Genomic DNA, 27,392 nt, shown 5'->3' with positions numbered 1-27,392 from the left:
AGTGAAATGCCTCGCACATAAACAGTGTAGTACCTGCTCCTTTGGCAATTTGGTCCCCTTAGAGGATGCTTCACTGCTGACAAGGGCATTCCCCGAGTCTCAAGAAATAAAGGCAGTGAAGGAGGATTCTTCCTCACCCTGTGCAGTGTCTGCTTGCCATTGCACTGCACTAAATCCAGGGTAAATCACGCAAGATCAGTAGAACTGGTCTGGATTTACACCCAAACCATGCCCAGCAGAGCAGAGCCCTTTGATTGCTTAACACCTTCTGTAACATGTCATGTGCTGCATTTAGCCAGCACCTGCAGCCCATACTACAAACCACTGCACAGACCCAAGGACCACAGCTGGGGAAGGAGATTTGAAGGTGGGCAAAAAGCTCTGCCCGCCTTCAGGTGCTGGAAACCACCCAAATGAGACTGGTTGGACTGTCAGGTGAGAGTTTTTGCTGGCAAAAACCTCTGTTTTTTTTCCCCTTCTGTTTGTGAACTGGGTCAATTCCTGACCTTGTTTAAATCAAACAAAATACTTCTACTGTATCATAAAAATTCCATGTTTTAATACATCGCCATGCACAAATGAAGTCAAACAATGCAGAGTACAAAATTGTCAAATATACAAAATGATAAAGCAGATACCCAAAGCTTCCAGAGATTCTGCCCAAAGATACCAAAAACTTTGATATTGATTTTAGTTTTATTGTTTAAAAGAATTCCTCCCTCCCACCCGGGTTTTATTTTTTGTTGATTTCTGAAGACAGAAGGAATTAAAGACTAAATATAAAAACTGTAAGGTGGAATTACCAGCAATGGCCACATCATATACTAAAAATTAGATTGCATGATAATTTCTGTTTTGGGAAAAAAGCACTTCTGTGCAGGTGAACACCTTGGATGCCTGGGGAAACGCAGAGTGCATCAAACAAAAAGGCACACTTTTGTTTCATGCCACGTCATTTGGCTCCATCATTAAAAAGTTCAGTCATAGATGTACAGGGAATAAGAGGGTGTCACTTCTTAAGCATTAGAGTGCTGGTATCTTCCTAGATTATCAACCAAGTTAACATTAAAAGGAGATCACTGGCTTAGAATATTTCCTTAGTTAATGTAAACCAGAACTGACTCCAAAGGCAGCAGGACCAGACACAACTTGCTGTCTTCAGGAGACTGTTTCGACCAGACAGCATGACCATGGGCTTGCAGTCACCCTTCTGCATCCAGCTGTCCTGGATCAGGTGACCAGGTCTCCCAGGACCTTGATCCCAGCATCTCTTGCTCCCTGCAGCTCATGTCCATCAGCAGCGGCCGATGCTGATGCACCAGCACAGCCTGGCATCTGATTCTGTCCATGGGCTGCTCATTAGAGGGTAACCTTTGGAGACAACTCAGGTGTGGCTGCAATTCCAGCTGTCAGTTCTGCTTTTTTCAGGGTCACATTCAAACAACCTTAAATTCAACTCTCCAAAACAGAGTACCCCAAATTTAGAGCCCCCTTTGGTAGTTTACGATGTGCAGAGCCAGGCAGGCACTCCTCCCATCTTACCCTGACTTGTGAAAAAGAAATAGTAATTGTGGAGTAGGTCCAGATAGCTGCAAAGCTGAAAGCAAAGCCCAGCACATCCCAAAGCATGGCCCTGACACTTTCAGATTCTGCAGTAACTCTGAGAAATTTAAAAATACGCCTCTTTAGCCTTGACAAGCAGCCCAGCAGCTCAGTGCAAGGCAAAGGAGACTTCTCCTCAGAGCATGCAGCCTCTTTGTGGAAATGCTGGTCATTCCTATTGCTGGAGCATTGTCCAGTTCTGCCAGGCAATGTCTCCTGCAATGGCTGCAAGAGAGCAGGATGGAACGGGACAGGTTGCACTTGCAGGTTAGCCCAGCATGGCCCCATTCCTCCCCTCCATCAGCAGTGTTGGAGTCAGAGCACAAGGCTGAGTTTGGGTCTCATGCTGAGGTGCTTTGCATAGGCTGGAAGTTCCTGTCCCTCTGTGTCTTCACTACTGTCACCTTATCTCTTTTCTATCTTTCTCAAAAGAAGCACAGAGAAGGAGCCTCCTGAATACAAGGGATGCAGAAGTGGTGCTAAGAGGACTCCCAACATTTCTTTACCAAAGTCTGGTTCAGTAAGGAAAACCTCTATCTAGATGTAAAACCTTGCTCTCAATATTGAAACAAAAAGTCAACCAACCAGTCAAATCCCCTAAGCATCTGATGGGACAAATTGTTGATTTTTTTCCTTCCCTGCACAGCTTCTTATTGCTTACAAGCTGTTTTGCTGCAATACCAATCTACCAATCTCCCTGCTTAAAAAAAAAAAAAACAAACACTATGTTTTGCTATGTAATTTAGTGACTTATGATATCAAATAAATAAATTCAAGGCAAGTTACTTAATAGAAAGGATGTGATTACAGATGTAACAGAAGCTACAGAGGATTTTTTTCTTCTGAAAAACTATTTAGATATATTTGGAATTAGTATCAGAAAGGAGATTTTCATCTCATTCTCAGACTAAACCTGGTTGCATTATAATAATGCTGACAATTCCACTCGTGCAAGTTCAGCTTCTTCCCTGCCCAGCTGGATCCCAGACATGCCAGTTATGGAATGCTCCCCTCCAGAGCTGCACAGTGTCTCAGCAGCATGAGGACACTCGTAAGCCATCACACACCGAAGCCAGTGACTCTTCAGAATTTATTTGACAGGCAGCAAGCACGTACCAGTGTTCTTTAAACAATAAATCTAGCCCAAACTCATTTTCTTAGGATTTCATACTGGATTAGAGGAAGAATCCCCAAAGATCTTTATCTTCTTATCTATGGCTGTAGCTAGCTCATTCTTGTTTTAGCTTCTTGATGTTGATTCAATACCAATCTGCAGTAAGTATTGCCTTTATAGTTTCTCTTGTTTGTGTGAACTGTTTACTTTTCAGACTGCACACCCCTGTTCGTGCCGTTCCCCACTGATTGGTGAAGAACTTGGAAGATGCTCCAGAGGTTCTCACTTGCATCTACTGACAGCGGTTTTATGAAACCTGAATCAGACACTGAGTAGCCCAGTGCTTATTTCCGAAGTACAACACTGAAACCAGCTGATAGTAACAGGGCCCAATCTTGCAAAAACCCACTGCTGGGAGCAGCTGTCATTACTCTGGGTAATCCCACTGATGTCATTTCACTTCCAGGGCTTTATTAACCAGCTCCAATGGGGCTCGTCATGAGAGCTGAACAGTTTGTTGTGTTTGAAGCAAGGAACTTGTGTACCATGCTCAGCTGCACAGAGATACAATCGCCCCCTCAATCAGCACTGCAGCTTCTCTGCCAGTTGTCGAAGGCAGGAAAATCTATTTCTTGCCAGGAAGATCCTACCTCCTTAAGAGGCAAACCCACAGATGTTATTGCTTGCTTAGACTACACATCCACGTGGCCCCATGATTTGCATGCAGCATTTTGTCCCAGGTTGCTATTAATGAAAGGCAACAGACTTTCTCAGTGTGTCCAAGGGTTCTGTTGTCCTTTCTCATCCAGTTCTCTTCCTTTAATTATGCACAGCAGAACCTTAAAACTGTGAGCAGACCTACTGACGCTCATACCAAACGTTAACAAGTACAGCTTTTCATAAAAGCCGTTTAAATTAAGACCATTTTGTGGAAAAAAAAAAACAAACACAAAAAACCCAAAAACTGATATAGGTTGCCCTGCGTTCTTGTAATATTGGATACTTCAAGGTATTTTTAATTCAGAAATTACATCTGATGATCTAGTCTAATCCTTGCATAACACATGCCTAATGACTTCATCCAGTAATTGCTGCATCGAGCCTGGATTTCAGTTTGAGGTAGAGCTTATTGACTTAGAAAAATACTCTGCGTACATTTAAAGACTTTATGTGATGGAGAACATGCCAGGTAACTAAGTAAGTTGTCTCCATGGGTAATTATCCTCCCTGTTGAGTACTTGCACTTAATTTCTAGCCTGAAATCAGTTTCCAACCAGTAGAGCACATCATTCCCTTTTCTTCTAAACAGAAGAGGTACCTGCCCTCAGACAGCACTTTCCTGCCCAGGTAAAGATTGTGATTGCAGATAGAGATCAAGTCACCTCTTCAAATTGCCTCTGATAAATTAATAGCTTGAGCTTCATTAGTCTGACACTATAATAAGACCTGTTTTCCTGCCCTTGAATGACACTGGGAGTTATTGAAAATAATCTTTCCAAGTTGTCAATACCCTTTCTGAAAGACTGACAGTTACCAAATGAACTGGAATAGCATCACTATTGCCAGGTCCTACATCCCAACTGGCAAGAGCATCTCTGGAGCTGATGTTGAATGGATTACTTACTGCACCTTTGCAGCCACTGTGTTATTCCAGATGTACTCCCCATGCTTCTAAGCAGACTTGCTGCCATGTCTCCCAGATTTCTGACTTTTCTGTCCTCTGGGTTACTCTCCACCCCTAACTTGCTCATATTATTATTTACTGCATCTCCGTTTTTGTCACCTCTGTCTGTTGCCAACAGTAACTTTCTCTTTCCCTGGGAGGTATATTGAAAGTAAAGCATACCTTGGGAGGACCTCATCAGAAACAGTCTAACTGAGGATAATTTCATATTTACTGCTATTTTTTTGTGATCTAGCCTGTAATCAGTTTTAATCCACTTTATATGGGTGATATTGATTTTGCATTGTGCTATTTTTGTTCTTTATCAGAATCAAATGCTCTATAGGAGGCTAAGTATGGTATGCCAGCAGAGCTTCTTTTCTCAACAAGACTTTGATACCACAAAAAATGATAGCAAATTATTTGGTATGATACAATTCTATAAAAATAAACTGGAGGGTTTTATCAAGTATTAATTGGTTTAATGATTATGTTATATCAACTTTTCCATGATTTTGCCCAAGACTGATAGGAAGCTAATGAGCCATAGTTTTCTGGATCAAACCTCTCATTTTTTTTGAATTGTTGTGGTTTTGGTGTCATTTGAAGCTTCTTTTATGCTTTCTGGTTCTGAAGAGTCCTAGTCAAGTTTTCCTTCACTTTTGGATTCACCTAATGATTCTACAAATTTAAAATTATGTTTGGAGAGTTGCTGCTTAATATTATCCGTAATTACTGATGGAGTAGGAGGAATTACATCTTAATAGGCAATTTGACTCCCTCTTTCTACTGCTTTCAAATACAAAACAAGACTATTTGTTGGGTTTTCAATGTACTGTGAACAATCACTGTGCTGGGCCTGTCTAACATCAGACTTAGCTTTGCTATGACAGTATTTATTAGGATATATGTAAAGCCTTTGGTCTAACCAGCCCTAACCTATTTGCCACTGACTTCCCATGCTTTTTTTTGGCTTCCTTCATTAAACATCTACTTTTCTTACTTGCTGATCTATCCTCATAAGCCTGCCTAATCACCCATACATTATATTGGTGGCTTTTTCTGCACTCCAGATTACTCTCCTGAATTTTACTACAGGAGGTTGCAGGTAATGCTGGTAATAATTTCCCCTCACCCATCAATTTTAATTACACCAAAGGACCTTCTCTTTTTAAATTAAAATCTCATTGACCACAGCCTATATATATCAGGGTCAATTGCAGCACAGTCCTGCAGCGGGGCCGTTCAAGGAGACTCTGATGGCAGAGATGGCAACTATTAAAGGGGACCAATGTGAAAGATTCAGGGTTTTACTTTGCTTTACTTTGAATAACACAGATTTTGTGGCTTTGTGGCTGCTGGAGGGAGGTTCACTTTGGCAATGACAAAAAAACCCACCCCAGTCCTGGATCCATGGCTGGCACTGATAGACACATCTGTGGAGACACTCATGGAGCAGCACCAATGTAAGTCCACTGGGGCCTGGCCTTGTGTCTTCTGAAAGTGAAGGGTAAAAGCAAACCAAAATTGTATAATTTTTAATGGTTTCATTTCCTCAATAATGTTACATCTGTTGTCGAGTGACAACACTTACCCTTAAAGAACAGACAGGGAGGGATGAACTCACTGGTAGAGCATTGCCAAACGTCTGGACAAGCAAAACCAAAGAGCTTGTGGAGCTTTTTCAAACTCCCCTCCTTGAAGGCTGCATTTCCCTTAACAGAATAAATGGTGGATGTTCAGGTACAGAAAGCCACACAGATGAGAAAAAACCACAAGGATCAAAACAGTGCAAAGGATGCCTTCAGCTGCAGCGTGCTTTCTGGAGTGAGCAATTCCTTCAGGTTTCTGGTGGAGGACTTCTCATGGTTTGAACCACTTGGAAAGGCTGCACTTCTGTCAGGGATTCTTAGTGGGGTCTGATGCTGCAACCTTTCTGGACACAAAAAAACCCAGGCGAGCGTGACACCAGGGAGAGGAGGAGGCTGCAGGTCTGCACAGGGGAACAGTGTCCTGATGGCAGCACTGCCTTGTCTCGGAGATAATAACTAGTGATCAATGTAACAGCAGCACTGGCCTTTGCAAATTTATCTATCTCCACAGGGCTGATAATGGCTGCTTGATGAAAATAGCATTAGTCTCCCACTCTTTCACACCGAACTAATGGCTCTGAACATATTTAAATTGACTTCCTTTGCCGGAATAACTTATTTGCTCCCTTTCATGTTGACTTGGTCTTTGGCACTCTCGACATAAATGATTTATTGACCAGAGATAAAGCATTCTTTCCCCTGAACCGTTCCTATGACCCAGGCAAAAGCGGATATATCTGCTATTAATAAGGTGTTCAGCATAAAAAATGCAATAGACTTGATTGTCTGCACTCAATAGCCTTTCCGAGAACACAGTACCTGCCCCCATTCATAACAACAAAAATCTCTCCCACGTGTTTATTTATATTAAAAACTTTTCAGAAGAATATGCTGGGATCCAAATAGTTGTTCAGGAGATGTAGAACAATTCCATAAATATCCCTGAGGAAGCATGGCCTACTTTGGGAGAATAACAGTGATTAAAAAAAATCTAAACACAATGAATAGTTAAATACAAGCCAAAAAGTACAGTTATTTCCTTATGGCTCTGGCAGACAGTTACACACATGAGAAGTGTCACGGGGCTCGGGGGAACTATGCTTGCAGTTGTCCACATGCATAGGCTGGCTGCAGGATGGAGACCTACACCAGCTTCAGAGAAGATTTGTCCGATAGGCACCTACAGCAGACTTCTCACCGAGTCTGGCTACTCAAGGATCTGGACTTGATTTTCACATTTCTCAGGGCCTATAACACTGCTTTTCTAGGTCACCATAGCTAAAATCCTGGGAAGCTTTTAAAACAAACTGTTTTAACAGGAGAAGTGCACACATCTAAATTCATGCCCATATACTGGAAGATGTTCAAAACTAACATTGATACAAAAAAAGCTTCTAGTGGCTCTCTGCCTAACGCAACTTCTTCTCATACACCCTTTTAAGATAACACTCTTTGATAAACTTTTCTTATATCATTCAAATTATTCTGGATTTTTTAACTGGGTAGTAAAATAAGAGAATTCCTACTGTAGAAGTAAAGCATTCTCCTTTTAATATAACATATCAATCAAAGTACTTTATTTTTTAATTGCTGTACCAACATGAAATTGATGTCAGTTGCCAGAGTGCATTTTAAAACCTGTAGCAGAAAGAGCTGTAAAATTTGCTGAAGCTTACAGTGGACCTGTGCCATGTGCATGACTGGCTCTATTGGTATCAGATTCCAACCTGCAACCCTACGAAAAGCTCTAAAAAGTGCAAATGTTGCTGTTGGCAAAGATTCTCATGTCTTAAGAAAAATTTTACACCAATTAATTTAAAATTAGGGACCAGGATTTTCAGAAGGAGACTGTAGAAGTTTACTGCTTTGTAATTCTTGGGAGCTCCATTTGAGAACCCGTGGAAAACCCCAAACCGTTAGAAATCACTAATGACTTCTGAATACCCTGGTCATCAGTAAAAATAATTTTCTTTTGGACTGAATACTGTAGAAGTATCCAACATGCTGAATCTGAGATGGGTGGAGAGCTGAAACCTAAGCCCATTACCATCTGAAAAAAATTAAACCCTGAAGATAATTATCTGTTTGTTGTACAGGCACCCACAGTGGCTGACCTTCCATTCTCTAGCAATGAACTGCACAACAGTTTTAAAGAATTGTAACACAGGAGCTTCCTCTAGAAAGTTGCCTTTGATTTACTCGAGCTGCACCCTCTCTCCATCACTGCATCTTCACACCAGTATTGTGTCTCACCCAGTTTGGAATAAATGCTAACAGCAACTCTACTGTACCTGTCTGTCAGGCTGGAGAGAGCGACAGTCTTTAAATACACAAAAAAAGCTACCTTTGATTTCAAAGAAAGAAGGAACAAATAAGTAAACCCCCTCAGTATGTTGATGACATCAGTTCATTATAAAGAGTGTGTCAAGAAGGTCCTGATGTGAGGGACAGACATTAATTCCACTGAGTCCCCACTGAAGAAACAGTACCACAGCCAGCTGTGATACAACCAGTGATGAGGCCAGCCATTCAGAGACTGAACAAAAAACAATGTTCAGATTGAATGCAACAGTCTTGAGCCTGCTACAGTATATTGAAAGGCTTATTGGAACCATTTGCTTATTCCCAGTTCCTACCAAAATACTGTTTTGGATAGAAAGTGGAAGAAGTTAATGAAGAAGTCTGCCCTCTCCAAAGGGAGTGTCTTGCTCCTCAGAAGTATAATCTTACACTTTACCTTTTTCAGAGAGTTTGGTTTGGACTATGATTCTCCAGCCCTGCCCAAAACATAAATGGTGGCCAGCATAAAGAACCTGAATTCTTCCAGTTTATTCTGGTTTTACTGTAGACCAAACCCAGGGTCACACACATTTCTGAGAAAGGCTCTCTCCCTCTCTGAGTAAGAAAACACATTGGCACACTAGAAATGAGAACCTTTGATATTTGGTGGATGAGAGGGAGAGCAGACACAGTGTCCTACAGCTCAACCTACCCTGTTCTTGGCTACCTCTGTGACAGCTGTTCTCTAAGTCTTGATAAAAGAAGTCTCATCTCTGCCACGTGCAAATCTATCTACACAATCTAACGTGAATTGGTGAAGGGATGATAGTAGTGGGCTTCAGTTTGGATGCAGTCTCAGCACAAATACTGAAACATATCCTCAGTATTTTAAAAAAAGACCATTATATATATATATATATATGGACTGTGCTAGTTCTGTGAGGAAAGCACATATGAAGTGCTGATATCGTTTAACAGAATACCATTAGACTGCAAAACTAACACATACAAGACGTTTACATTCCTATCAGGGTGTAATATTGTGAACATATCCACTGAGATTGGAGAATTGCTGTAAGTTTTTCCTAAAATATCATGCCATCTGCATACATAATAAAAGAATCCAGTAGTTGCCATGCTAAAACAGGACTTCTAGTGAAGGGCATAGACAGTCCCCTAAAGGGAACTCAAAAGTTATGCACAGTGATGAAAACTGGAAGAAATTTTCCAGCTAAAGGTCTGTAAATGACCATTTTCAACAAATTAGCACTGGATATTTTGCACCACGTTTTTACTCCACAGCAAACCAGGTCTTCCCAGAATGCATCATCTGAGTCTGCTGATTTTACTTCAAGTTTGTCTTCAATCCTCCACGGTCATTTTCTGGCAGCGCCATTTATTGTGGTTTTTTCATGAAGGAAAGTTCACTTTCATATCAAGTGGCAGGACAGCAGCTTTAGAGGCTGGAAATGTTTATGGAGAGCTCTCTGCTGGGGCTGTAAGAAACAAAAGAGGAATTCAAAACCAGACAGTGAGTACAGAACATTATCATGTATTTCACCTAAAATTAAAAAAGTCAGGTTTGAGCTCAGTAAATGTACTCCTAGAACATATATTGTGACTCCAGTACTTTTTTTAATCAACTTTACTCACCAACCAAAAAACTCAGTGCTTAATCAATTTCTTAGATAAATATAAAGTGCAGACCAGCAATCATTTGCATGATTTAACAAATCCTACTTGAATTTTATTGCCTCATGTGAAAGCACGGCTTACTCTTCCCGTAGTCTGAGTCCCAGAGAGCAGGCTCTTCTGTTTGGTTGGATTTGCATTAACTACTGAAGGCTTGATAGCCAAATGCTGGAAAGGCTCTGCCAAATGCCCAAGTAGGATTTAATATTCCCTGACCATTTCTGCTGGCCAGGATGGTGAGAATTGGCCACTGGTGCGTACAAGATGTGAAAACAGATCACCCACATCCTTCCTCCCTTCAGAACCCATAAGATAAAGAGGGGGATTGCAGAGAGTTTCTTTTTTCCCTGCTAAAAGCAGTTCAGTAATTTCAGTGTTGGTGGCTGCTATTCTGTGCCTGAAAGCCCTTGCAAAGGTGTAACGCAATCACACCATAAAGGAAGAGAATGTGGAGGTTACCCGTAATTTCTCCTCCCCTTCACCCAAACTTTTCTTTGAGAAGCACAGCAAACGGACAAGAGGCAATGGACACGAGGTGCAACAAAACAGTTTCCAGTCAGATGCAAGAAAAAAAAGCTTCCTAGTAAGAGTGGTTAAATTTTGGAACAAGTTATCTGACCAGGCTGTGGGACCTCCACCTATGGAGATATTTGAAACTCAACAAGATGAGGCCCCACACAACCTAACGTGGCCCTGCTCTGAGCACAGCTGACTGAGACCATCTCCTGAAGCCTCTCCCAGCATAAATATTTTTATGATTGTACATTTTTTCTGATGGGGATTTGTGCTCCCCATTCTGCCTTTCTGAACAGGAGATGAGTGCCCATGCAGGACTACTCACGTTGAAGCACATTCAGTTGTTTATTCACTCTGTAGCACGTAAATGCATGTAAACCCATCACAGGCTCAGGCCTCTGGGGCCAAGGAGCCATGCAGAGACAAGTTCACCGTGCTATTTCATAGAATCATGGAATCATTTATGTTGGAAAAGGCCTTCACGATTATCGAGTCCAACCCTTAACCCAGCACTGCCAACTCCACCACTAAAACATTCTGGGACACAGCCAGTTTTCATGGACCCCATCTCTGACCAGGCCAGTGTTGGGATGAAACTCATCAGGGTGTGGTCTGAACCCTTTCCAGCTGATATCCTGCTTCTTTCATGAATGTATGTGTCTGTGTGTGTGGGAAGAGCTGTTTTCTGGGACAGATTCCAAATTGTGAAGCTAATGGGATACTGATGCTGCCAAGGCAGCATTCACGTCAGCTGAAACTCAGGCTGGCAGTGGATTTCTGCTTCTCACTCCTTCAAAATCATGCCTGGTGGGCTCTTCTCTGTGTGTTGTGGGCTGACTGCCTCTGCCAAGCTGTCACTTTGCCCATATTTGCCTCTACCAACCCCAAACTCCTGAAGCAATGGACATGAAGGTCTGATCAAGCAGGCAAAGGATGGGATGATAAAAAAGTAGGTGTTGCATAAGACTAAAAAAACCCACCCACACCCTGCCACAAACACTTGACCCCTCAGTGTAAATATGCCCTATGAAATAGAGGAGCAATAACAGCCAGTCTGCTCAGTTATTTCCCTCCTTATGTGGGCATATTTACCTGACTACAGTGCTATTCTTCATTTCTGTTTTTACAGCTGCCTTGCTTTTATTCTCCAGGTTCTCTAGGGCAATGTTCCCACAACCACCTACTGTCACCTTCTACATGAGATGCCCATGTCAGTAGGTATCTGAGAAAGACTCACATTTGGGACCAAGAAACTGTTTTATTCCATGGAATAAGGGAAGGTTTTGAACCTTCAGCTGCTCTAGACAGATAACTGACTGTGTCCTTCAGGACAGAAAAGAAAGCAACGGTGGCATTAAGCAGGTTTGAAGGGAAAGAGGAAATCTGTAGTGAGGTTTTAAACTTGGAGAGGAGCAAACTTGTACCTCATCTCAAATTTGTTTGATTCCAGGTTAACTAGAGGATATCTCCTATCTGTGTAGCATCAACAGAGACAGGCCCATCTCAGAAAGGAGAAACAGGACTTTTTTTGAGGTCATCTACTGTGAAGAAGGGAAAAACTGAAAAGCTCTCCCAAGCAACGGAAAATACCTTGCCTAGCCATAGAGTTGCAAGACTAAAATAAAATGGGTAAATTGGCTAATTATATCAGGTCAGGCCTCAGGATTGGACTCACACTGAAATTCTCCAATCATCCATATTGTCTCAGCCATCAGCCTGTACTTGTACTTAAGTTTGAAATGAGTCAGCTGGCCCTTCAGACAGAAACTCGTGAATGAGGGGAAATGGGACTGATCCCAACCTGAGCTCTGTCCACACTGCAGAGGGAGCACAACCACTTTGAGCCATGCAGGACACCCAGCAGAGGAGTCTGGATGCAACTGGCATCACTGAGCAAGGGAGTAGTAGTAATGCTGTCAGGCTCTTTATTTAAAGCAAGTAAACTGAGGATTTAGTGGTCATCTGTCCTGTTCCTACTCCTCTCCCTTTGTCTTTTGAGGACAGCATTTCAGAAGCACTTATTTCCTCATTACCTATATAATTTTGGGAGCCCAGCTGGAGATTCCTCTAAGGACTCTGGTCTTCTAACAGTACACATCCAATGCTTTCTGAACGTAAGACATTTATAAAAGATATCAAAAATGAGCAGTTGTCTTTGAAAACCTTTCTAGAGCTCTCAGAACAAAGACCGCCCTTTGCAGGGGGTTTGTAAACTTACCAACAAAATGGAGTACAGATCTAATCTCACATGACATTTTCAAGAAGTTACAGTAGAAAGACAACAATAATTTCAAAGCCAGAGATATATTTTAGTTTTTGAGTACCTGAAAAGTGTGATTTTTGTCTAACTGAGAAAGGGACATATTTTAGATTTATTTTAAACATGTTAATTCAAGTCAACCTAGAGGTATTACCTATTTGTCACATTTTCATAATTGAGGGATTCTGATAAAGAAAACAAGTGTCTATTATCTTTGCTAGGTTTATTCTCCTGGAACTAATTTTATACTATATTTCTAAAGTCAGCACATTTCAAACACAGGACTATAATGAAAAATGCTTATTTCCAAACATCCATCTACCAACTATTCCTTGGAGTCTGAGAAAAACTGCATTCACAGCTGCATTTGGTAGTATTTTTCCTATGTTAGAAAGGCCCCAGGTATCTCATTTCATGTGTCTCATGTCAATTAAGACATGCTGTACATTATTGCAGACTTGTTGCATCTTGTTATTTCCTAATTAGAGTTCATAGAATCATTGAGGGGTTGGGGTTGAAGGGACCTTAAAGATCATCTAGTTCCAACCCCCCCCCTCCCCAGTGTGCAGGGAATCGGCATGTTCCACTAGACCAGGTTACTCAGAGTGCCATCCAGCCTGGCCTTGAACACTTGCAGGGATGGGGCAGCCATAACTTCTCTGGGGAATCTGTTCCAGTGCCTCACCACCCTTATAGTATAGAACTTCTTCCTGATATCTGATCTAAACCTGCCCTTCACAGCTAAAGGCCGTTCCCCCTTGTCCTGTCACTACACGCCCCTGTGAAAAGTCCCTCTCCAGGGTCACTGTAGGCCCTCTGAGGTACTGGAAGGTGTTATAAGGCCTCCTCTTTTCCAGGCTGAACAGCCCCAACTCAGCTTGTCTTCACAGGAGAGGTGTTTCAGCCCTGTGATCAACTTAATGGCCCTCCTCTGGACTCATTCCAACAGGTCCAGGTCTTTCTTGTACTGGGGACTCCAGAGATGGACACAACACTCCAGGTCATGTCTGTGTCCAGCTGTGAGGCCCCCAACAGATACCACTACCTTTGAAGAATTTTGTACACTGATAAAAGCAAAGGCCTGGCAGCCCATTTCTAGATTTACCCTTTTCTTTATTGTGCACTGAATTATTATCACTGAGGTGTGAGAGCACGAGGTGTTTCTCTGAGGTTTATGAAAGTTACTGTAAAAATACCTGCTCGGGGAACTGATCCCAATTAGTTCCCCACTGGGAAGTGCTGCCATGGGGCAGCCTTGACAAGGCCACAAACCATTCACTCCAGGTCAGATGAGACTGAAATCGCACCAGCATTTGGTTTCACTCTATCACTAAACCTTCCCATTACTGTTCAGGGTGGAGAGTAGCACCAGTCCTTTTAACCTGAAGGTAAATGCAGCTATTGCTGCACATCCTTATTACCTAACAAGGTCACTGATAACCAGAGTCAACAATGCCAGAGATCCAAGGTTACCTCAAACTATTGCAGGCGTGCAGCTGGAGCCAGCACAGAGAAGCCTGCTCCATCCACCTCCAGCTGCCTCCTCCCATCGGAGCAGCTCCGTCCTGTACAGGCACCAAGTCAGGCCTCAGGGCTGCACAGAGACAGTAAACTGCCTCCCTGCACGTGCCACAGCCCAGCAGCCCGTGCAACACCCAGCGGCCAAGAGAGAATACAGAGACGTGGATGGTTTTTGATAAGACTGTCAATTTTGTTTTGATTCCCAACCAGTCATGTCTTGGTCTGACTTGCCTGATTTCCCCCTCAATACTAAGAACAGGTAGCTGATACAGTCTTGAAGGTTATTTAATGTTGTTTGTCAAATGCAGTTGTCAATACAGTGGAAAAATACCAAGGCGGAAAGGAAGGAAGTCTCTTCTTACTTTGATTTTTTAATTTGATTGCCAAGCAGGAAACCAAGATTTTGATTTTGGAGTAGCTTGACAGAAAAGGTGGATCTATGAGCACAACACCACGTGGGCAAAACCATGACAGCATCAAACACAGTAATCCTAATCCCAAGCATTCAATACTCATTAATGAGGCCATGAATAATAATTATAAAAGCTGAAAAAATACACAGAATTAAAAATAAATGTTGTTATCCCTTTGCCCCTACTTTTTTTAGGATCCAGTTAGGATATTTTTCATGAGCTATGAAACTCAACCATGAAATAAGATATCTTTTGTTGAAATGATCAGGGACATTGATGTAACTTCACAAGACTCCACGAGCAGAGTCTTTAAAACAAACAGCAGCTGACACATGAATTGCTATTTCTGCAAGAATGAATTCAGGATTTCTTTTTTTTCTTCTTGGCAACTTGCTCCCACAAGCAGGTACTCTTAATCCTCCTGGATATAGTTTTAATATCTGTTGATACCATCACCACAAATATGCTTCTGAATAAATATTCCTGTATGAGATCTAGGGGAGAGAGAATGACTTTACATGCAGTAAACTCCTCGGTGTTATTTGTGTATTGCTGCACTGCTCACTCTGAGCGGTCCCAGGTCCACACGAGGGCTTAGAGGTGGCAGCTGGCATTCAACTTGTGCACAGCCCGCCTGGGCGCAGTGCTGGGCCTGGCACTGCCACAGTAAGGCATGAGGACGTGGGTATGTGGGATCCTGGCTCGCTCACAGATTCACTGTCTGGATCAACGGCACATCTCAGGGAAGGCTTCAGGGTGGCCTTCAAAAGGCTTCTTAGGCAGGATGCGCAGAGCTTCAAGACAGATGATGAACAGTCAACAAGGTCAGGCAAATCCTTTCCTCTGTATTCTGACTCATGAGATAACTCACTTCCTGCCCGTGATGCTGGGCTCTACAGCCTGCATCAGGCAATCCTGAGATGAGACATTTCTGGGAGAATGGATGTCGTGGCAGATGCTCTCAGCAGGTAACCTTCTGAAAAGCCAATTAGTCAGAGGTTATCACAGCTGCTCTGTGGAACACAGTTGGTTCACACAGGATGGGTTGAAAATATAGTTGTCCAAAATGTGTTTCACTAAGCTATTCAACGCCCTCAAATTGTCATATTAGCCAAGAGTCTCTTCACAAGTCACACACAATCCCAGCTCCCCATCTAAAGCAAATCTCTCAGCAACTTTACTAAGTTAAACAAAATAAAGACACATATTGATTCAACGTACAGATGATTTATGCAGGATTTTGGTTCCTTGCCCCTTCCTTCAAAAATTAGACTTCTTGGTGGACAACTCTCTAAAGGGCTTGAGCTCACACTCTACCTTGTTCCAAAAAATATCTTAAAACCTTTTACACCTTCTGAACTTGATTTTACAGTGCAATCTGGAAATCTCAGAATAAAAATCTGTCCCAAGAAATTATGTCCTTTTTATGCCTGTGCATAACCAGCATGTGAAAATTTCCCAAGTTTAGAAGTTTGATTCAAAAATCAGGAAAAATCCTGGGAGACACTCTTTCTTCTTTAAATGTGGTTAATTCATCTCAACCCAAGACGCTTCATACATCCCACCACCTACCTGCTGCTGCAAGCATTCAAAGAAAATAGAAAAACGCTTTTGCGTTCGACAGATTATAATGACTTCCTTGAAGTAAAAGGCAGTTAAAATATTTTGGAAAAGTGCACATAACTGCTTCCTTAGTGTTTATAGGTTCTTTCAAAGAATTCTCTTGATCTACTGCACACTTACCCATCCCTGTGAAGACTGAACTGGCTGTCCAGCAGCATCCTGCTCTAGAAAGTCAAACTGCAGCAAGCAGAAAGATTTAAAGGTATGTAACACTAAGGAGTCTGATAGCCTCAGCTGGTGCTGTCTGAAACTGAAAATGCATATGAGATTGCTGACTTTATGCCTCATCATGCATGTCTCTCACTGCCTGCTTGTAATCAGTTCTTGGTCTCACAAGTCCTTGAGGGGTGCTCTGCAGGAAGTGAAAAAGGTTGTCACAGATGAATGGCATTCCACACGCTGTGGCTCTGTATGGCCATTTGCACTGCATTGTGAGTCTTTGCATATCTATTGCTTTCGTCTCCAGAGACTGGGTTTTAATATGAAGCACCCGGAACTGCACAAACTGAGTGAACTTAAAAAAGACACAGCCTTTAGTGGTATCTTCAGCGTGCACCTAAGGTGCTTAACCGCACAGTCCCCAGTGGCTCGCAGTGGTTTGGTGGCTGCTCTGATCGTCACCCGGAACTTGCATTTGCATTTCTTCTGCAGATTCTGCAGGATACTTTCAAGTCAAAACTGTTCATAAGTGTGCAGCAGCATTTGGGAATTAGTTCTGTGCATTATATCATCCTATTAACTTGCTTTAGGATCCTCAGTCAAATACGCAATAAGTTAAGAAACATAATCAGATGAAACCAAAGACTTCACTAGAAAAATCAAAGTATTAGAGCAAAGTGTTTGGAAACTCTCTGGAGCTAAAACTCCCTTGCTGGTTATGCAGAGCTTATGCAGGATTAATAGGTGGAACAAACTATCCACCTTTAGGGAGATATTCACTGTGAGGTTCCCTGAAACAAAAATTTCCATTCTGTGAATTGATTAACCAAGCGAAAAGGGAAATTATACCTACTAAAACCACCTAAAAGACTGCACATATGCACACATACACAGTTACCACAAAACAAAGCAAATATACACCATGAAGCCTAAAAAAAACAGTTCTCACCCCTTAATTTGTTGAACAAGCAACTTTATTTAATAGCTTTTTGCAGGAATGAATCAATAGTACCCTTTACTTGCACTATCACATCATGTTATTGTTGTGTTTTCCCCAGGACCCTTGCACTGTTCTGAGCACCAAAGAGACAGAATGCAGAGAAAGGCCATTCTGACTGTACCACTTGGTACTCGCTTTATTCTTGCAGTTCAGCATGTGCCCCACCACTTCATTTAATGAACAATGTCCAGCAACCATCTGGAAAATAATTATTGCTGTTCTCATGGACACAGTGTCTAACTATTTCACACACAAAAAAAGGCCTCAATTTCAAAATACAGCAGTGAGAAGACATGGTCTTGTTTTACAGTTCCGAGTTAAGCACAAAGGGAGTTACAAGGCTGCACCTGATGCTGTCTGTCCAGCTCCTGTATCCCCATCAAGAGCTTCAGGCTGTCAGAGCCATGTGGGGCTCCTGAGTCAGGTGAAAACCCTATGAAGGAAAGGGTGTTTGAGGAGGCTTGTGGAATACATACTGTAGGTCTGGAAGCTGGACCTTCAAGTGGGGTACAAGTAGGACCATAATGATGGCAAAGTCTGGGTTTGTTCATCTGTGCAGACTTCTCAATATGCTTCCAATGATGCCTTCTCCAAATTTGGCCGAAAGTCTGATTTTATCTGGAAATTGTCCTTTACTGATTGTTGTCTGAAGGAGAAATTTCTGAATCATCAATGTTAAAATCCAGCATGGCCTTCCACAGCCACTGGGCTGTGCAGGAAAAAAGCAGTCACCATTTTATCCTCATCAATCTGGTTATGACCAAGTCTTCCCAGGCACCCACAGAAAGGTCTACAGAAAAATTAGCATGGTGCATACACCACTACTGTTCTAAAAATAAAATCAAATCAAAGGCCTCTGGTCTAATTCTCCCAGCTGCAGGACCAAGCTGAGGGAGAGAGCTGGAGTGAGGGCAACTCCCATCTGAGGCAGGGATCCTCTTCCACCCTGCGACTGATGCTGGGACAAGGCAGGCAGCAGAGAGGGCTCACCACTCTGCACGTCAGGATTCACAACTCTCTCTGGGCAGTTGGAAAGTGAACTACAGAGATCAAAAGTTACCACATTTGAAGAGTCCTCTAGGTGATTTCTAAGACTGTATCTGGATGTATATCCACCAGAGACCCTAAATACCAGTAACGCTGCCTCGGCAGAAGGGCTTGATAAACACAGGATGGGCAGAGTAAGTTCTTAAGTCAGGCATGAAGTCCAAGTACTGAAATTATGTGGGCTGTATTGACCACAGAGCCAAGAAAACAAGTCATTCACGAAAACATGACAGGTATGAAACAAAGAACACCTAGCCAGTGTTCACAGTGCATGAGCTATTCAGTCATTCAGGGTTTTGGGAAGTTCCTGCTCAGCACAGGAACTCTCTGATGGGTTGCAAATTGTGCTCTACTCTGATTTGCCCCTTTCCTATCATTTTAATTTGGAGGCCATCCAAAGCACCTGCATATTTTTCTGTCTCTTTTTGCATCACACACATGTTGCTGAAAATATGATTGCACAGAAATGTATACAAATGGTGACAGAGCCCACCACATGCTGTGGAGATGATGCTGTATGTGGTTGCTGCCATCTCAAGCAAGATGTTGAGTAATGTTCCCCTTTGTCAAAACTAAGTGGTACCAACCATGTCCTGTGGGGCAGTTTACACAACCTGCTGGAGTGCTCCACATTGCCCTGGCTGCCTGTAAAACCAGTTTTCCTTCCAAAGGAAGTCCATGCCTGGAAGATGGTGCACTCTCCATCCTCAACCTCATGTGCTGTCAGCAGCAGCCCGGCTGGGCATCCAGTCCCCGGGGCTGGGACATGGTCTCAGGTGCTGTAGCAGGGGCATACCCAGTGTAAGTCAAGGATGGGACCAAAGCACTTAGTGGAAGAAAATAATTCAATACCAGGTAGAAGTTGACCTTTAAAAGTCAGACAGAAGGGCATCACGTCACTTTAAAGAAAGGGGCTCTGGGCTAAATGTCATATCAAGGAAAAAGACTTTCATTCATCATTCAGATTCTTTGCTTGCAGAACACACTAGTATGGAGTAATGGATGCAAGGAAGTGAAATATGAAGCAGACCAGCAACTCAGTGGTTAAGGTGAAGGCCTTATCTGCCATATCATAAACTCCTAGACTTCCCTTTGCTGTCTAGTTAAATAAATACATAATTGTTCTGCACAAAGTAGAACAGCATAAAAAAAAAGACACAGAACTTAGTTCTTTCCCACCCGGAAGCTCGTCTTTAAGGTTAGAAACGTAAATAAATAAGCTTGTGTGGATTCCTGAGACGATTCACTTGAATCTTCTACAGATAACTTGATTAAAGCTAGCTGGGTACTTCCACACATAATTGCAGACTGTAACCCCAGATAAATGCAAATCACAGACAGACGTGACATGGGAGAATCCATCCCTGCCTGTGCTGAGCTATGAGAAGCAACTCCCTGTGCAGAGCACCAGCTCACTTGGCTCTGAAATTTGCATGGTGGCTGCACAGACAAACTCATTTCACCCACCCCAGACAGACAACCAGCCTACACTGTTATCTAGGCTTCTTCAACAAGGAGTAGAGAAAGACAGGGCCCTTAGAAGAGTGACCCACCTACTTACTTGTCATATTGGATAAACAATTCTTTGGCAGCTCCTCTCTCCACTGATTACCAAGAAAGATGAATGATGAGCTCAGAGTAGGTATCCAGCAATTAAATGGCAAACAAGAGGTGACAGGAATTGCAACTTCATGCTTAATTTGATGTTACAATTTTCAATTAGCATGTGAAATGTAGGTATCACAATGTTCTGGATTAGCATGTTTAATGCTTACATTTCTACTGATATAAAGAATGATATAGATTCTGGTAAGGGATAAGAGCCCTAAATTCCTTTGAGGCCTTGGATATTGGAATTTGACAAGGAAATTACACACCGAATAATCTTCTTAGAAATTCATACACATAACTGAGATAATGAGATGTTTTCTGCAAACAATTCACAAAGTAATAAAGTTTCGTAGAGGAATTATTTACTTAGCATTATTGGTATCATTTTGTAGCTGGATAATTTATTGTGTTTATGCTGCCAAATTGTTTCGATTTGCCACTGATTTGCTTTTCATTTCCACTTGCAATATATGAACAAACGGACATCACAGTCAAGAAATTCACATGGGTAAGTAAAATTTGAGTAAACAAAAAATAATGGTTTGTTTATTATTAAACACCTTTGATATTCTAGCTATGATAGTAAATTAGGTTGGTAAGAATTTGTAACTGGAATAGTTCTACCATTTTATCTCAGGTCAAACAGTTATCACAATTCATGTGCAGACAAACTTGTGTGCCTCAAAAATAAGGGAAAAATATCTAATGGGATGTGGTATTTCTCTTCCAATGCCAGAGAAGTAAGGGTCCCAATTTAATTTTTGCCAGAAGAAAATGAAAGAAGGAAGGAAGAATGAAAGAGGGAGAGAGAGAAAGAAAGAAAGAAAGAGGGAAAGAAAGAAAGAGAGAGAGAGAAAGAAAGAAAAGGGGAGAGAAAGCGAAAGAAAGAAAGAAAGAAAGAAAGAAAGAAAGAAAGAAAGAAAGAAAGAAAGAAAGAAAGAAAGAAAGAAAGAAAGAAAGAAAGAAAGAAAGAAAGAAAGAAAGAAAGAAAAAGAAAGAAAGAAAGAGAGAAAGAAAAAGAGAAAGAAAAAGAGAAAGAAAAAGAAAAAGAAAAAGAAGAAAGAAAGAATTCTGCTACTGGAACACAAAACATTTTGGTTAGAAAGAAGATGGACAAGATTTTCAAAATCCCCCAAATGATTTGCACACCAAAGTCTCATTAGAAGTCAAGAAGACTTTGATTTCCAAGTTACTTGTGAAAATTTTCTCTGATGATTCCTACAAGTATTTCAATATTTATCTTAAACAAGTGCTGACACATCATTCAAAAGCAGATCTGGAGCAGCAACAAGTTTTGGTAACCCCTCAAGACATTTTTAAAGCCTCACCCACAGGAGACACAAAACTTCTGGCATGTCCATATGTCTGGAATCTTCAGTCTGCATCGTGCATTTGTCTATTTAGGGTAATTAAGGGCATGCCTCTGTGAACACATTACTGCGAGGGAAGGGGCGTCTGGATTTGCAGCAGAACAGATGCTCCGCCACGGTAAGCGCAGGGCGGCGCGGAGCGCGGTCGCTGAAGAGGAGCATGCAACGCGTGTCCAGCATTCACACTCCACCTTCCTGCTGCCTCACTGCTACCTGGCTCAGGTGGCCACACTGGCAGATTTGTTTCACAAGCCACTCACTGCCCAAGAGCAAACACAGACAGAATATCTTTCTCTAAGCCATTTTTAACCTGTTCACTGTCACCTCCAACTCACCCTTCAAGGATTTTGTACTTGGTGCTCATCCCCACTTAGGCTGCACCAGGTTGGGTGCATCATGAAGAAATGGATGCTGGTACAGGCTGGCTAAGAGGTTAGCTAGGAGGATCCATGCCCTAGGTTCCTGGAGAGGTGGTATTTAAACACTGTACACACAAAATGCCTACATGGAAAAAAAGGAAGCTATGTTGAAGAGACTGAAAAAACTGAACAGTAGCCTTGACAGAAAACCAGTGTGAGACATTCAGCAACAGCCACTTGTTTTGCCCCACTAATAAATGGGTTTTCTCTAGAAAAGCCCCAGATTTCAGGACTGGCACCGAAGGGTATGGATACCGGGAAGAGCTGCAAATGTGTTAAATATCAACCTCTAAATGACACTATCATTCAGCTTCTACTTTCCATTCTGAGATTACAAAGAGAAATGATCTCACCTCATCAGGGCGTAACTACAACATGCTACTGCAGCTCAGGCCTCCCTGTTTTTTCCGGCTTTCTCTGGTTAGAGAATCCCATAAGATTACTGTATCTGTGGCCCTAATGGAGCATCCTGGAGATGTCTCTGTGATCACTGGGCACCGCCTGCCAACAAGAACTTTTGTCTCTAACCTCTTGGCCCAGATTCCAGATGAGAAATTCATTCTAATATCTCAGGAAATTACATCTTCTGATATAGCTGAAAGGTGTTTGTTCATTGCATGGGAATATTGTTCATTGCTATTACACAGACCAGAGCACTCCAGTGAGCACTTCTAAATCCACTGCTACAAATCCACCCCAGATTTTCATCTTGCAGACACGAATGGCTTTACATGGAAAGAAAAAAAAAAAAGCTTTTAAAAAAAACCTTTTGCTTCTGGTTCAGTCTCAAGATTTTCACCAGTAAATAACCTGGTAAAAAGTTAAGAGTTGTGAATCTGTTATATAAAAAAAGTGATCCAACAGTTCTACTCTTCTCCACCGGAAGGCAAGCTTTAATTTGTGTTCTAGTTTAATGCCAGACCTTATGCTAAAGTGCATGGTTTATGCAACGCTGGGATTGGGAATATGCCTACCTATGCAAACTCCATATGACATTCTGGGATATCTGTTAGCGGAGTATGCACGTTCAGTGTCCCTTCAGGATGCCTAAGAGGAGTCAGTGTTCACTGCCAAACCAGCATTCTCTTTACACTCTTTAGCAATGGAGAGATTCCCCTTCTGCCTGAAGACCAAGGCTCTGCTTCCAGCATGCACACAATACTGGGAGGACAATTCTGTGTGATGAATCACACAGTGGTGGAGACGGTTCTCCAATTTTTCCTTCCCTTCTTCCACTGCCCAGCTGCTGGGCCAACTCTGTATAGTACAATGGACCTGTGAAATAAGCCCATGAGAAAAGCCAGACTAAAGCTTTAAACCAATTCCTTTCCCAAATCTGCTTCAGAGCTCCAACACAGCTGGCAGGGAGCAGGAGGAATGGCCATGGGCAGCAGGAGCCTCTTCAGTCAGCTCTGCAACTGAAGTATTCATAATGTGGAGTCCTAGCTTGTGTCTCCCCAAATGCTGACTGTGGTCTCTCAAAGAACATCGATGTTTAACTCAATTTAGAAAGGTAATAAAGAAGGAAGCCAGCAGGCTGCGAATGGATAGACTGTGCTGCAGATAACAGGCACAGCTAATTCTGGTTTTAAATAACAATAGGGACAGCAGACCCACTGGCAACAGCCAGAGCATTTCTTGAAATTATGCATTCTCTGACTTTTCTTTTGCTACTGGAGGGCCCAACTCTGCAAACTATTTTTAGTACCATTACTTTGTCAGTGCCCAGCCATGAATTGGGGTCCCACTGTGCTATTCAAACACTTAAATAAAGGCTGGTTTCTGCCCAAAGACTCTGAAATCCAACTCTGAAATCCACCGAAAATCCCATAGGTTTAAATAGCAGAAAGAACTACAGTAGCAGTGCTTTGGTTTATTGTTTTTTATTACTTATTTTACTAAATTTTATTTACTTCATTTTTCAGGAATTGTAGTAGAATGATGAAAAAAATGTTTCCAGGCAAAAGACTGGAAGAACTCTGCAGTACTGCTGGTGAAATAACAAGCCCTTTTAATGAAAGAAATTGTTAGCATTGAACAGCCCAAAATGGCTTCTGCAGAGCCACAGCAGTATTGTATGCAAATATATAATTTAGTTGTTTTTATGTAACCTGGCTATTTTGTAATCACAGAAGTAGGAGTACGGATTAAACAAATGGGGCATATGCCATTTGTAAAGAAACTACATGGGAAAAATATGCACTGCAGTTATAGTCCTGATATTTAAATTTAGATACTCGAAAAACATACTGTCAGCTAACAGCAAACTACTCGGTGTCATTAACGATACTGATTTGGAGTCAAAGTAGAACACGCAGAAATTAAAGTCTATGTGTGCATATGATCTTAAAACAAATTTTAATGAACAGTGATTATCTTGTTTCTGTGGGGTGCAGCTCATCCAGGCGTGCTCCACAAAGCAAGAGCACAATCGCACACTCATTTGCCCACGAACAAAGGAGCTCCCCGTGTCTATCACTAGACAGCCATCACCTCTGCCCTGACAACGTGAGGTGCTGGGAGGCATGCACAACACTTTAAAAACACTTTCACACAATAAATGCAAAATACAGACAGGTTCTGTGTCTGGAATCAAGACAGGCTACGTGTCTACAATAACTCTGAAGCTGAAACGTCACGAGAAACATACATATATGTGTGCGTATATACGTATCTCACACAAAATCTACCAGTCATGACTACATATACAAAATAATCACAAGTGTTTATGACTGAAATACCTACATCCTGCAAATCCAGCAACTCATCCATACCACCATGCTGAGATATCATTTGCAACGACCTTTAAAGAAGATGACCCCTATTCCCAGAGAGCAGACTGCCTGTAGGACAGTGTCTAGGTCCTGTGTCTAGGATATTAGCTCATGATTGAGTGGCTAATATCTTTACACAACTCCAGTTCACCGGATCTAACAAGAAAAGCAGTTTTGAGACCATGTTTTTGCCCCCTGTTCCGAGATTCTCTTTCCAAAACCTTTGTAGCAGCCTCTAAGAGGTTTTTGGAAAGCTTTGTAACCTTCTCCACTAAAGCCAAGGTGAAGACACAGTCTTATGTACTTCTCACAGCTGAAAGTGCAATTGGATCTCTCCAAATGGTCTTCAAAATCTGTGGTAAGGATCTGGATCCATTCTGAAACCACACTGAGTCATCTACCAAAGACCAGAACAGAAGTACCACTGAAGGTGACAGCAGCTAATTGTTTGAAATATCTGTTCCCCACCACACAACATGAGCTACCTACATTATATAACACGTTCAACCCAAAGTACACCTACCACGCATGGTATTTTTGGGCTGCTGTACCAGCAAAGGTCTTGCGAATGAAAGTGTGGCCCAGATTAATCCAACTATTTTTAGACACCTACTGCTGTTACCTATTTTATGTCTGCAGACTGTCTACACCGCAGAGCGGGGCCCCTGCCTCCAGGCACCGCCCCAAACCTGATTGCTCTCAGGAGATCCTTACTGCTGGCTACAGTGGGAATACCGAGAAACCTGGGAGGTACCTGCAGGTATATGGGACCTCAAAATTTGATTAGTAATGCAGAAGAGCAAGGTTTTCACTGAAAGTACAGTTCTGTTGGAAGGGACCCACAGTGATCATCTAGTCCAAGTGTCTGACCTGTGCAACCTCAGCTAACACATGAAAAATGAACTGTGACCTGTGCTGCATCTACAGAGCTGAGGGGAAAAACAAGCAACAAAACTATCTAAGTTAACCAAGGCTGAATGTATGAATATGAATACACATGGGGAACAGTTTTGGTTTTTTTTTGAGTAAGGCAGTGCCATTTTTACTTACTGATGTGTAATAATGCATTCTAAAGATGTTTTATAGGAGTTATTGTGAGAGACACAATTAGTTTGGAAACTGTGCCTTTTGAAGTCCATGACAACCACTAGAAAGGTGAAAAACAGTCTCCCTGGATCATTTCTATGGAGGTTTCTGATAGTAGCTTGGCTGGTGCTCATTTCTCTGCATGGCAGCAGAATTATTGACTTTGCTGGGAACAGCTAAGGCTCCTTGCTTAAATATCAAGTTGTGATAAATCACTGTTAACTCAAGTGCTGGCTACAAATTGTGTTAAAATTTTATTTTAGACTTTAAAGACCAGACAAAGGATTTAGAAGACTGGAAGTTGTGTTCTGTTGACTGCTTTCCCTATTAATTCCATACAGGTGCCTTGATTGTTGGACCTCTCCTTTCTCTAAATAAAAAGCCTGTGAAAGTCTGACACCAGCTATCTGCCAGCAGTCCTGCTGTGACTGCACAGCAAATCACCTCAGTCTATGCTCACTGGTGCTGATGGAACTCCCTTCACCCAGAAGCATATCCATCCTAAATGGACAATAGCTCCCAATTCCAATCCCAATCCCAATCCCAAAATTAGTTTTTTTTACTTTATAATCTTGCCTCCCCATGCCATAGCACTTGCTTAATGTAAGAAAGGGACAAAACTAATGTACAGAACTGTATTTGTGCATATACATATACCATGAAAGAAGAATTAGCAACTTCTTCTCCAGCACTTCTTGGGGACCTACAAGCATCCCAGGTAACTCTGCTGCACCAGGGAATAGCCAGTAACTGGTTTCCAGTGTCATCTGACACCCTTTCCTCATGTCACATTTTTGGAACTGTCTGCAAACTTAATATGGAATGTGAAATCAAATTATGTAAACAGCTAGTCTCACTCTGGTAGAAACATTAAACTCGATTCAAAGGTAGGATATCTAAATTGAGGAAGATCCCATTTGTACCCTTAAATGAAAGGCTTATTTTTGAGGCCTTTTTAATGCTGATGATTTGCCCCAAATTGAATCACTGATAGTCCAGATGAAAGGTCCAGAACCAGGACAAAACACCTCTGAAGACAACATCTGGGCCTGTGGAATGAATATTGTACTTGAACAGACAATCACATCTGCCTCTTATTGACATCTCTCTATCTATCTATCTATCTAGATATCAAATTTTTATCTTGTCTCTCTGTGTTGGCACTGATTACTGCACACACCCACACTGTCAGCAGCTCCAAACAAAAATATTTTTAACTGTTCCAGTTCATCCTTGGTGTGTCACCATGCATGCCAGATTTACCTCTAGAAGTCTATAATTTCTGTTTTGTCTCTCTTTAGTCTGAGTAACATGTAGGAAATTTGCACTTTGATTTCAAGGTCAGACTAAAATGGATTCACAGTGATGCTTACCCAGGGATGATTAATTTTAAAAAATACTGTCATCTCCATAGCTAGCCCATGCAAGTGAAATGCTTAAAAAAAAAATACTTTGGTTATTACTAGTGCACCTGAAACCTACTGCCAGTTTTTGTAGGTCTTCTGCCATGTTTTTTCTCTTTAAATAAGCTCGTCTCTAAATGAAGCAAAAAGACACCACAGGCACCCATAGAACGGTAGGGAAAAAGGATTTCACTTCTGATTTGCAGAGATGCTCAACTGTGGCAGCCTCCTTCAGCTTCAGGAGAAA

At 41.9% G+C, this 27,392-nt stretch overlaps 1 protein-coding gene across 1 annotated transcript in view; it reads right to left on the bottom strand.

The window, feature by feature from the left end:
* Nucleotides 1-529: 529 nt before the first annotated feature.
* SAMD12 (sterile alpha motif domain containing 12) overlaps nucleotides 530-27,392 on the bottom strand; it is a 176,373-nt gene continuing 149,510 nt past the window's right edge. The window contains exon 5 of the mRNA XM_050305979.1: nucleotides 530-9,747. Coding sequence (XP_050161936.1) covers nucleotides 9,725-9,747 — 23 coding nt within the window. The 3' untranslated portion in view covers nucleotides 530-9,724. The remainder of the gene's footprint in view (nucleotides 9,748-27,392) is intronic.

Source organism: Myiozetetes cayanensis, unplaced genomic scaffold, assembly GCF_022539395.1.
Source record: "Myiozetetes cayanensis isolate MyiCay16 unplaced genomic scaffold, myiCay2020 scf1, whole genome shotgun sequence".
NCBI classification, from domain to species: domain Eukaryota; kingdom Metazoa; phylum Chordata; class Aves; order Passeriformes; family Tyrannidae; genus Myiozetetes; species Myiozetetes cayanensis.
This window is presented reverse-complemented; position numbering and strand designations above follow the sequence as displayed.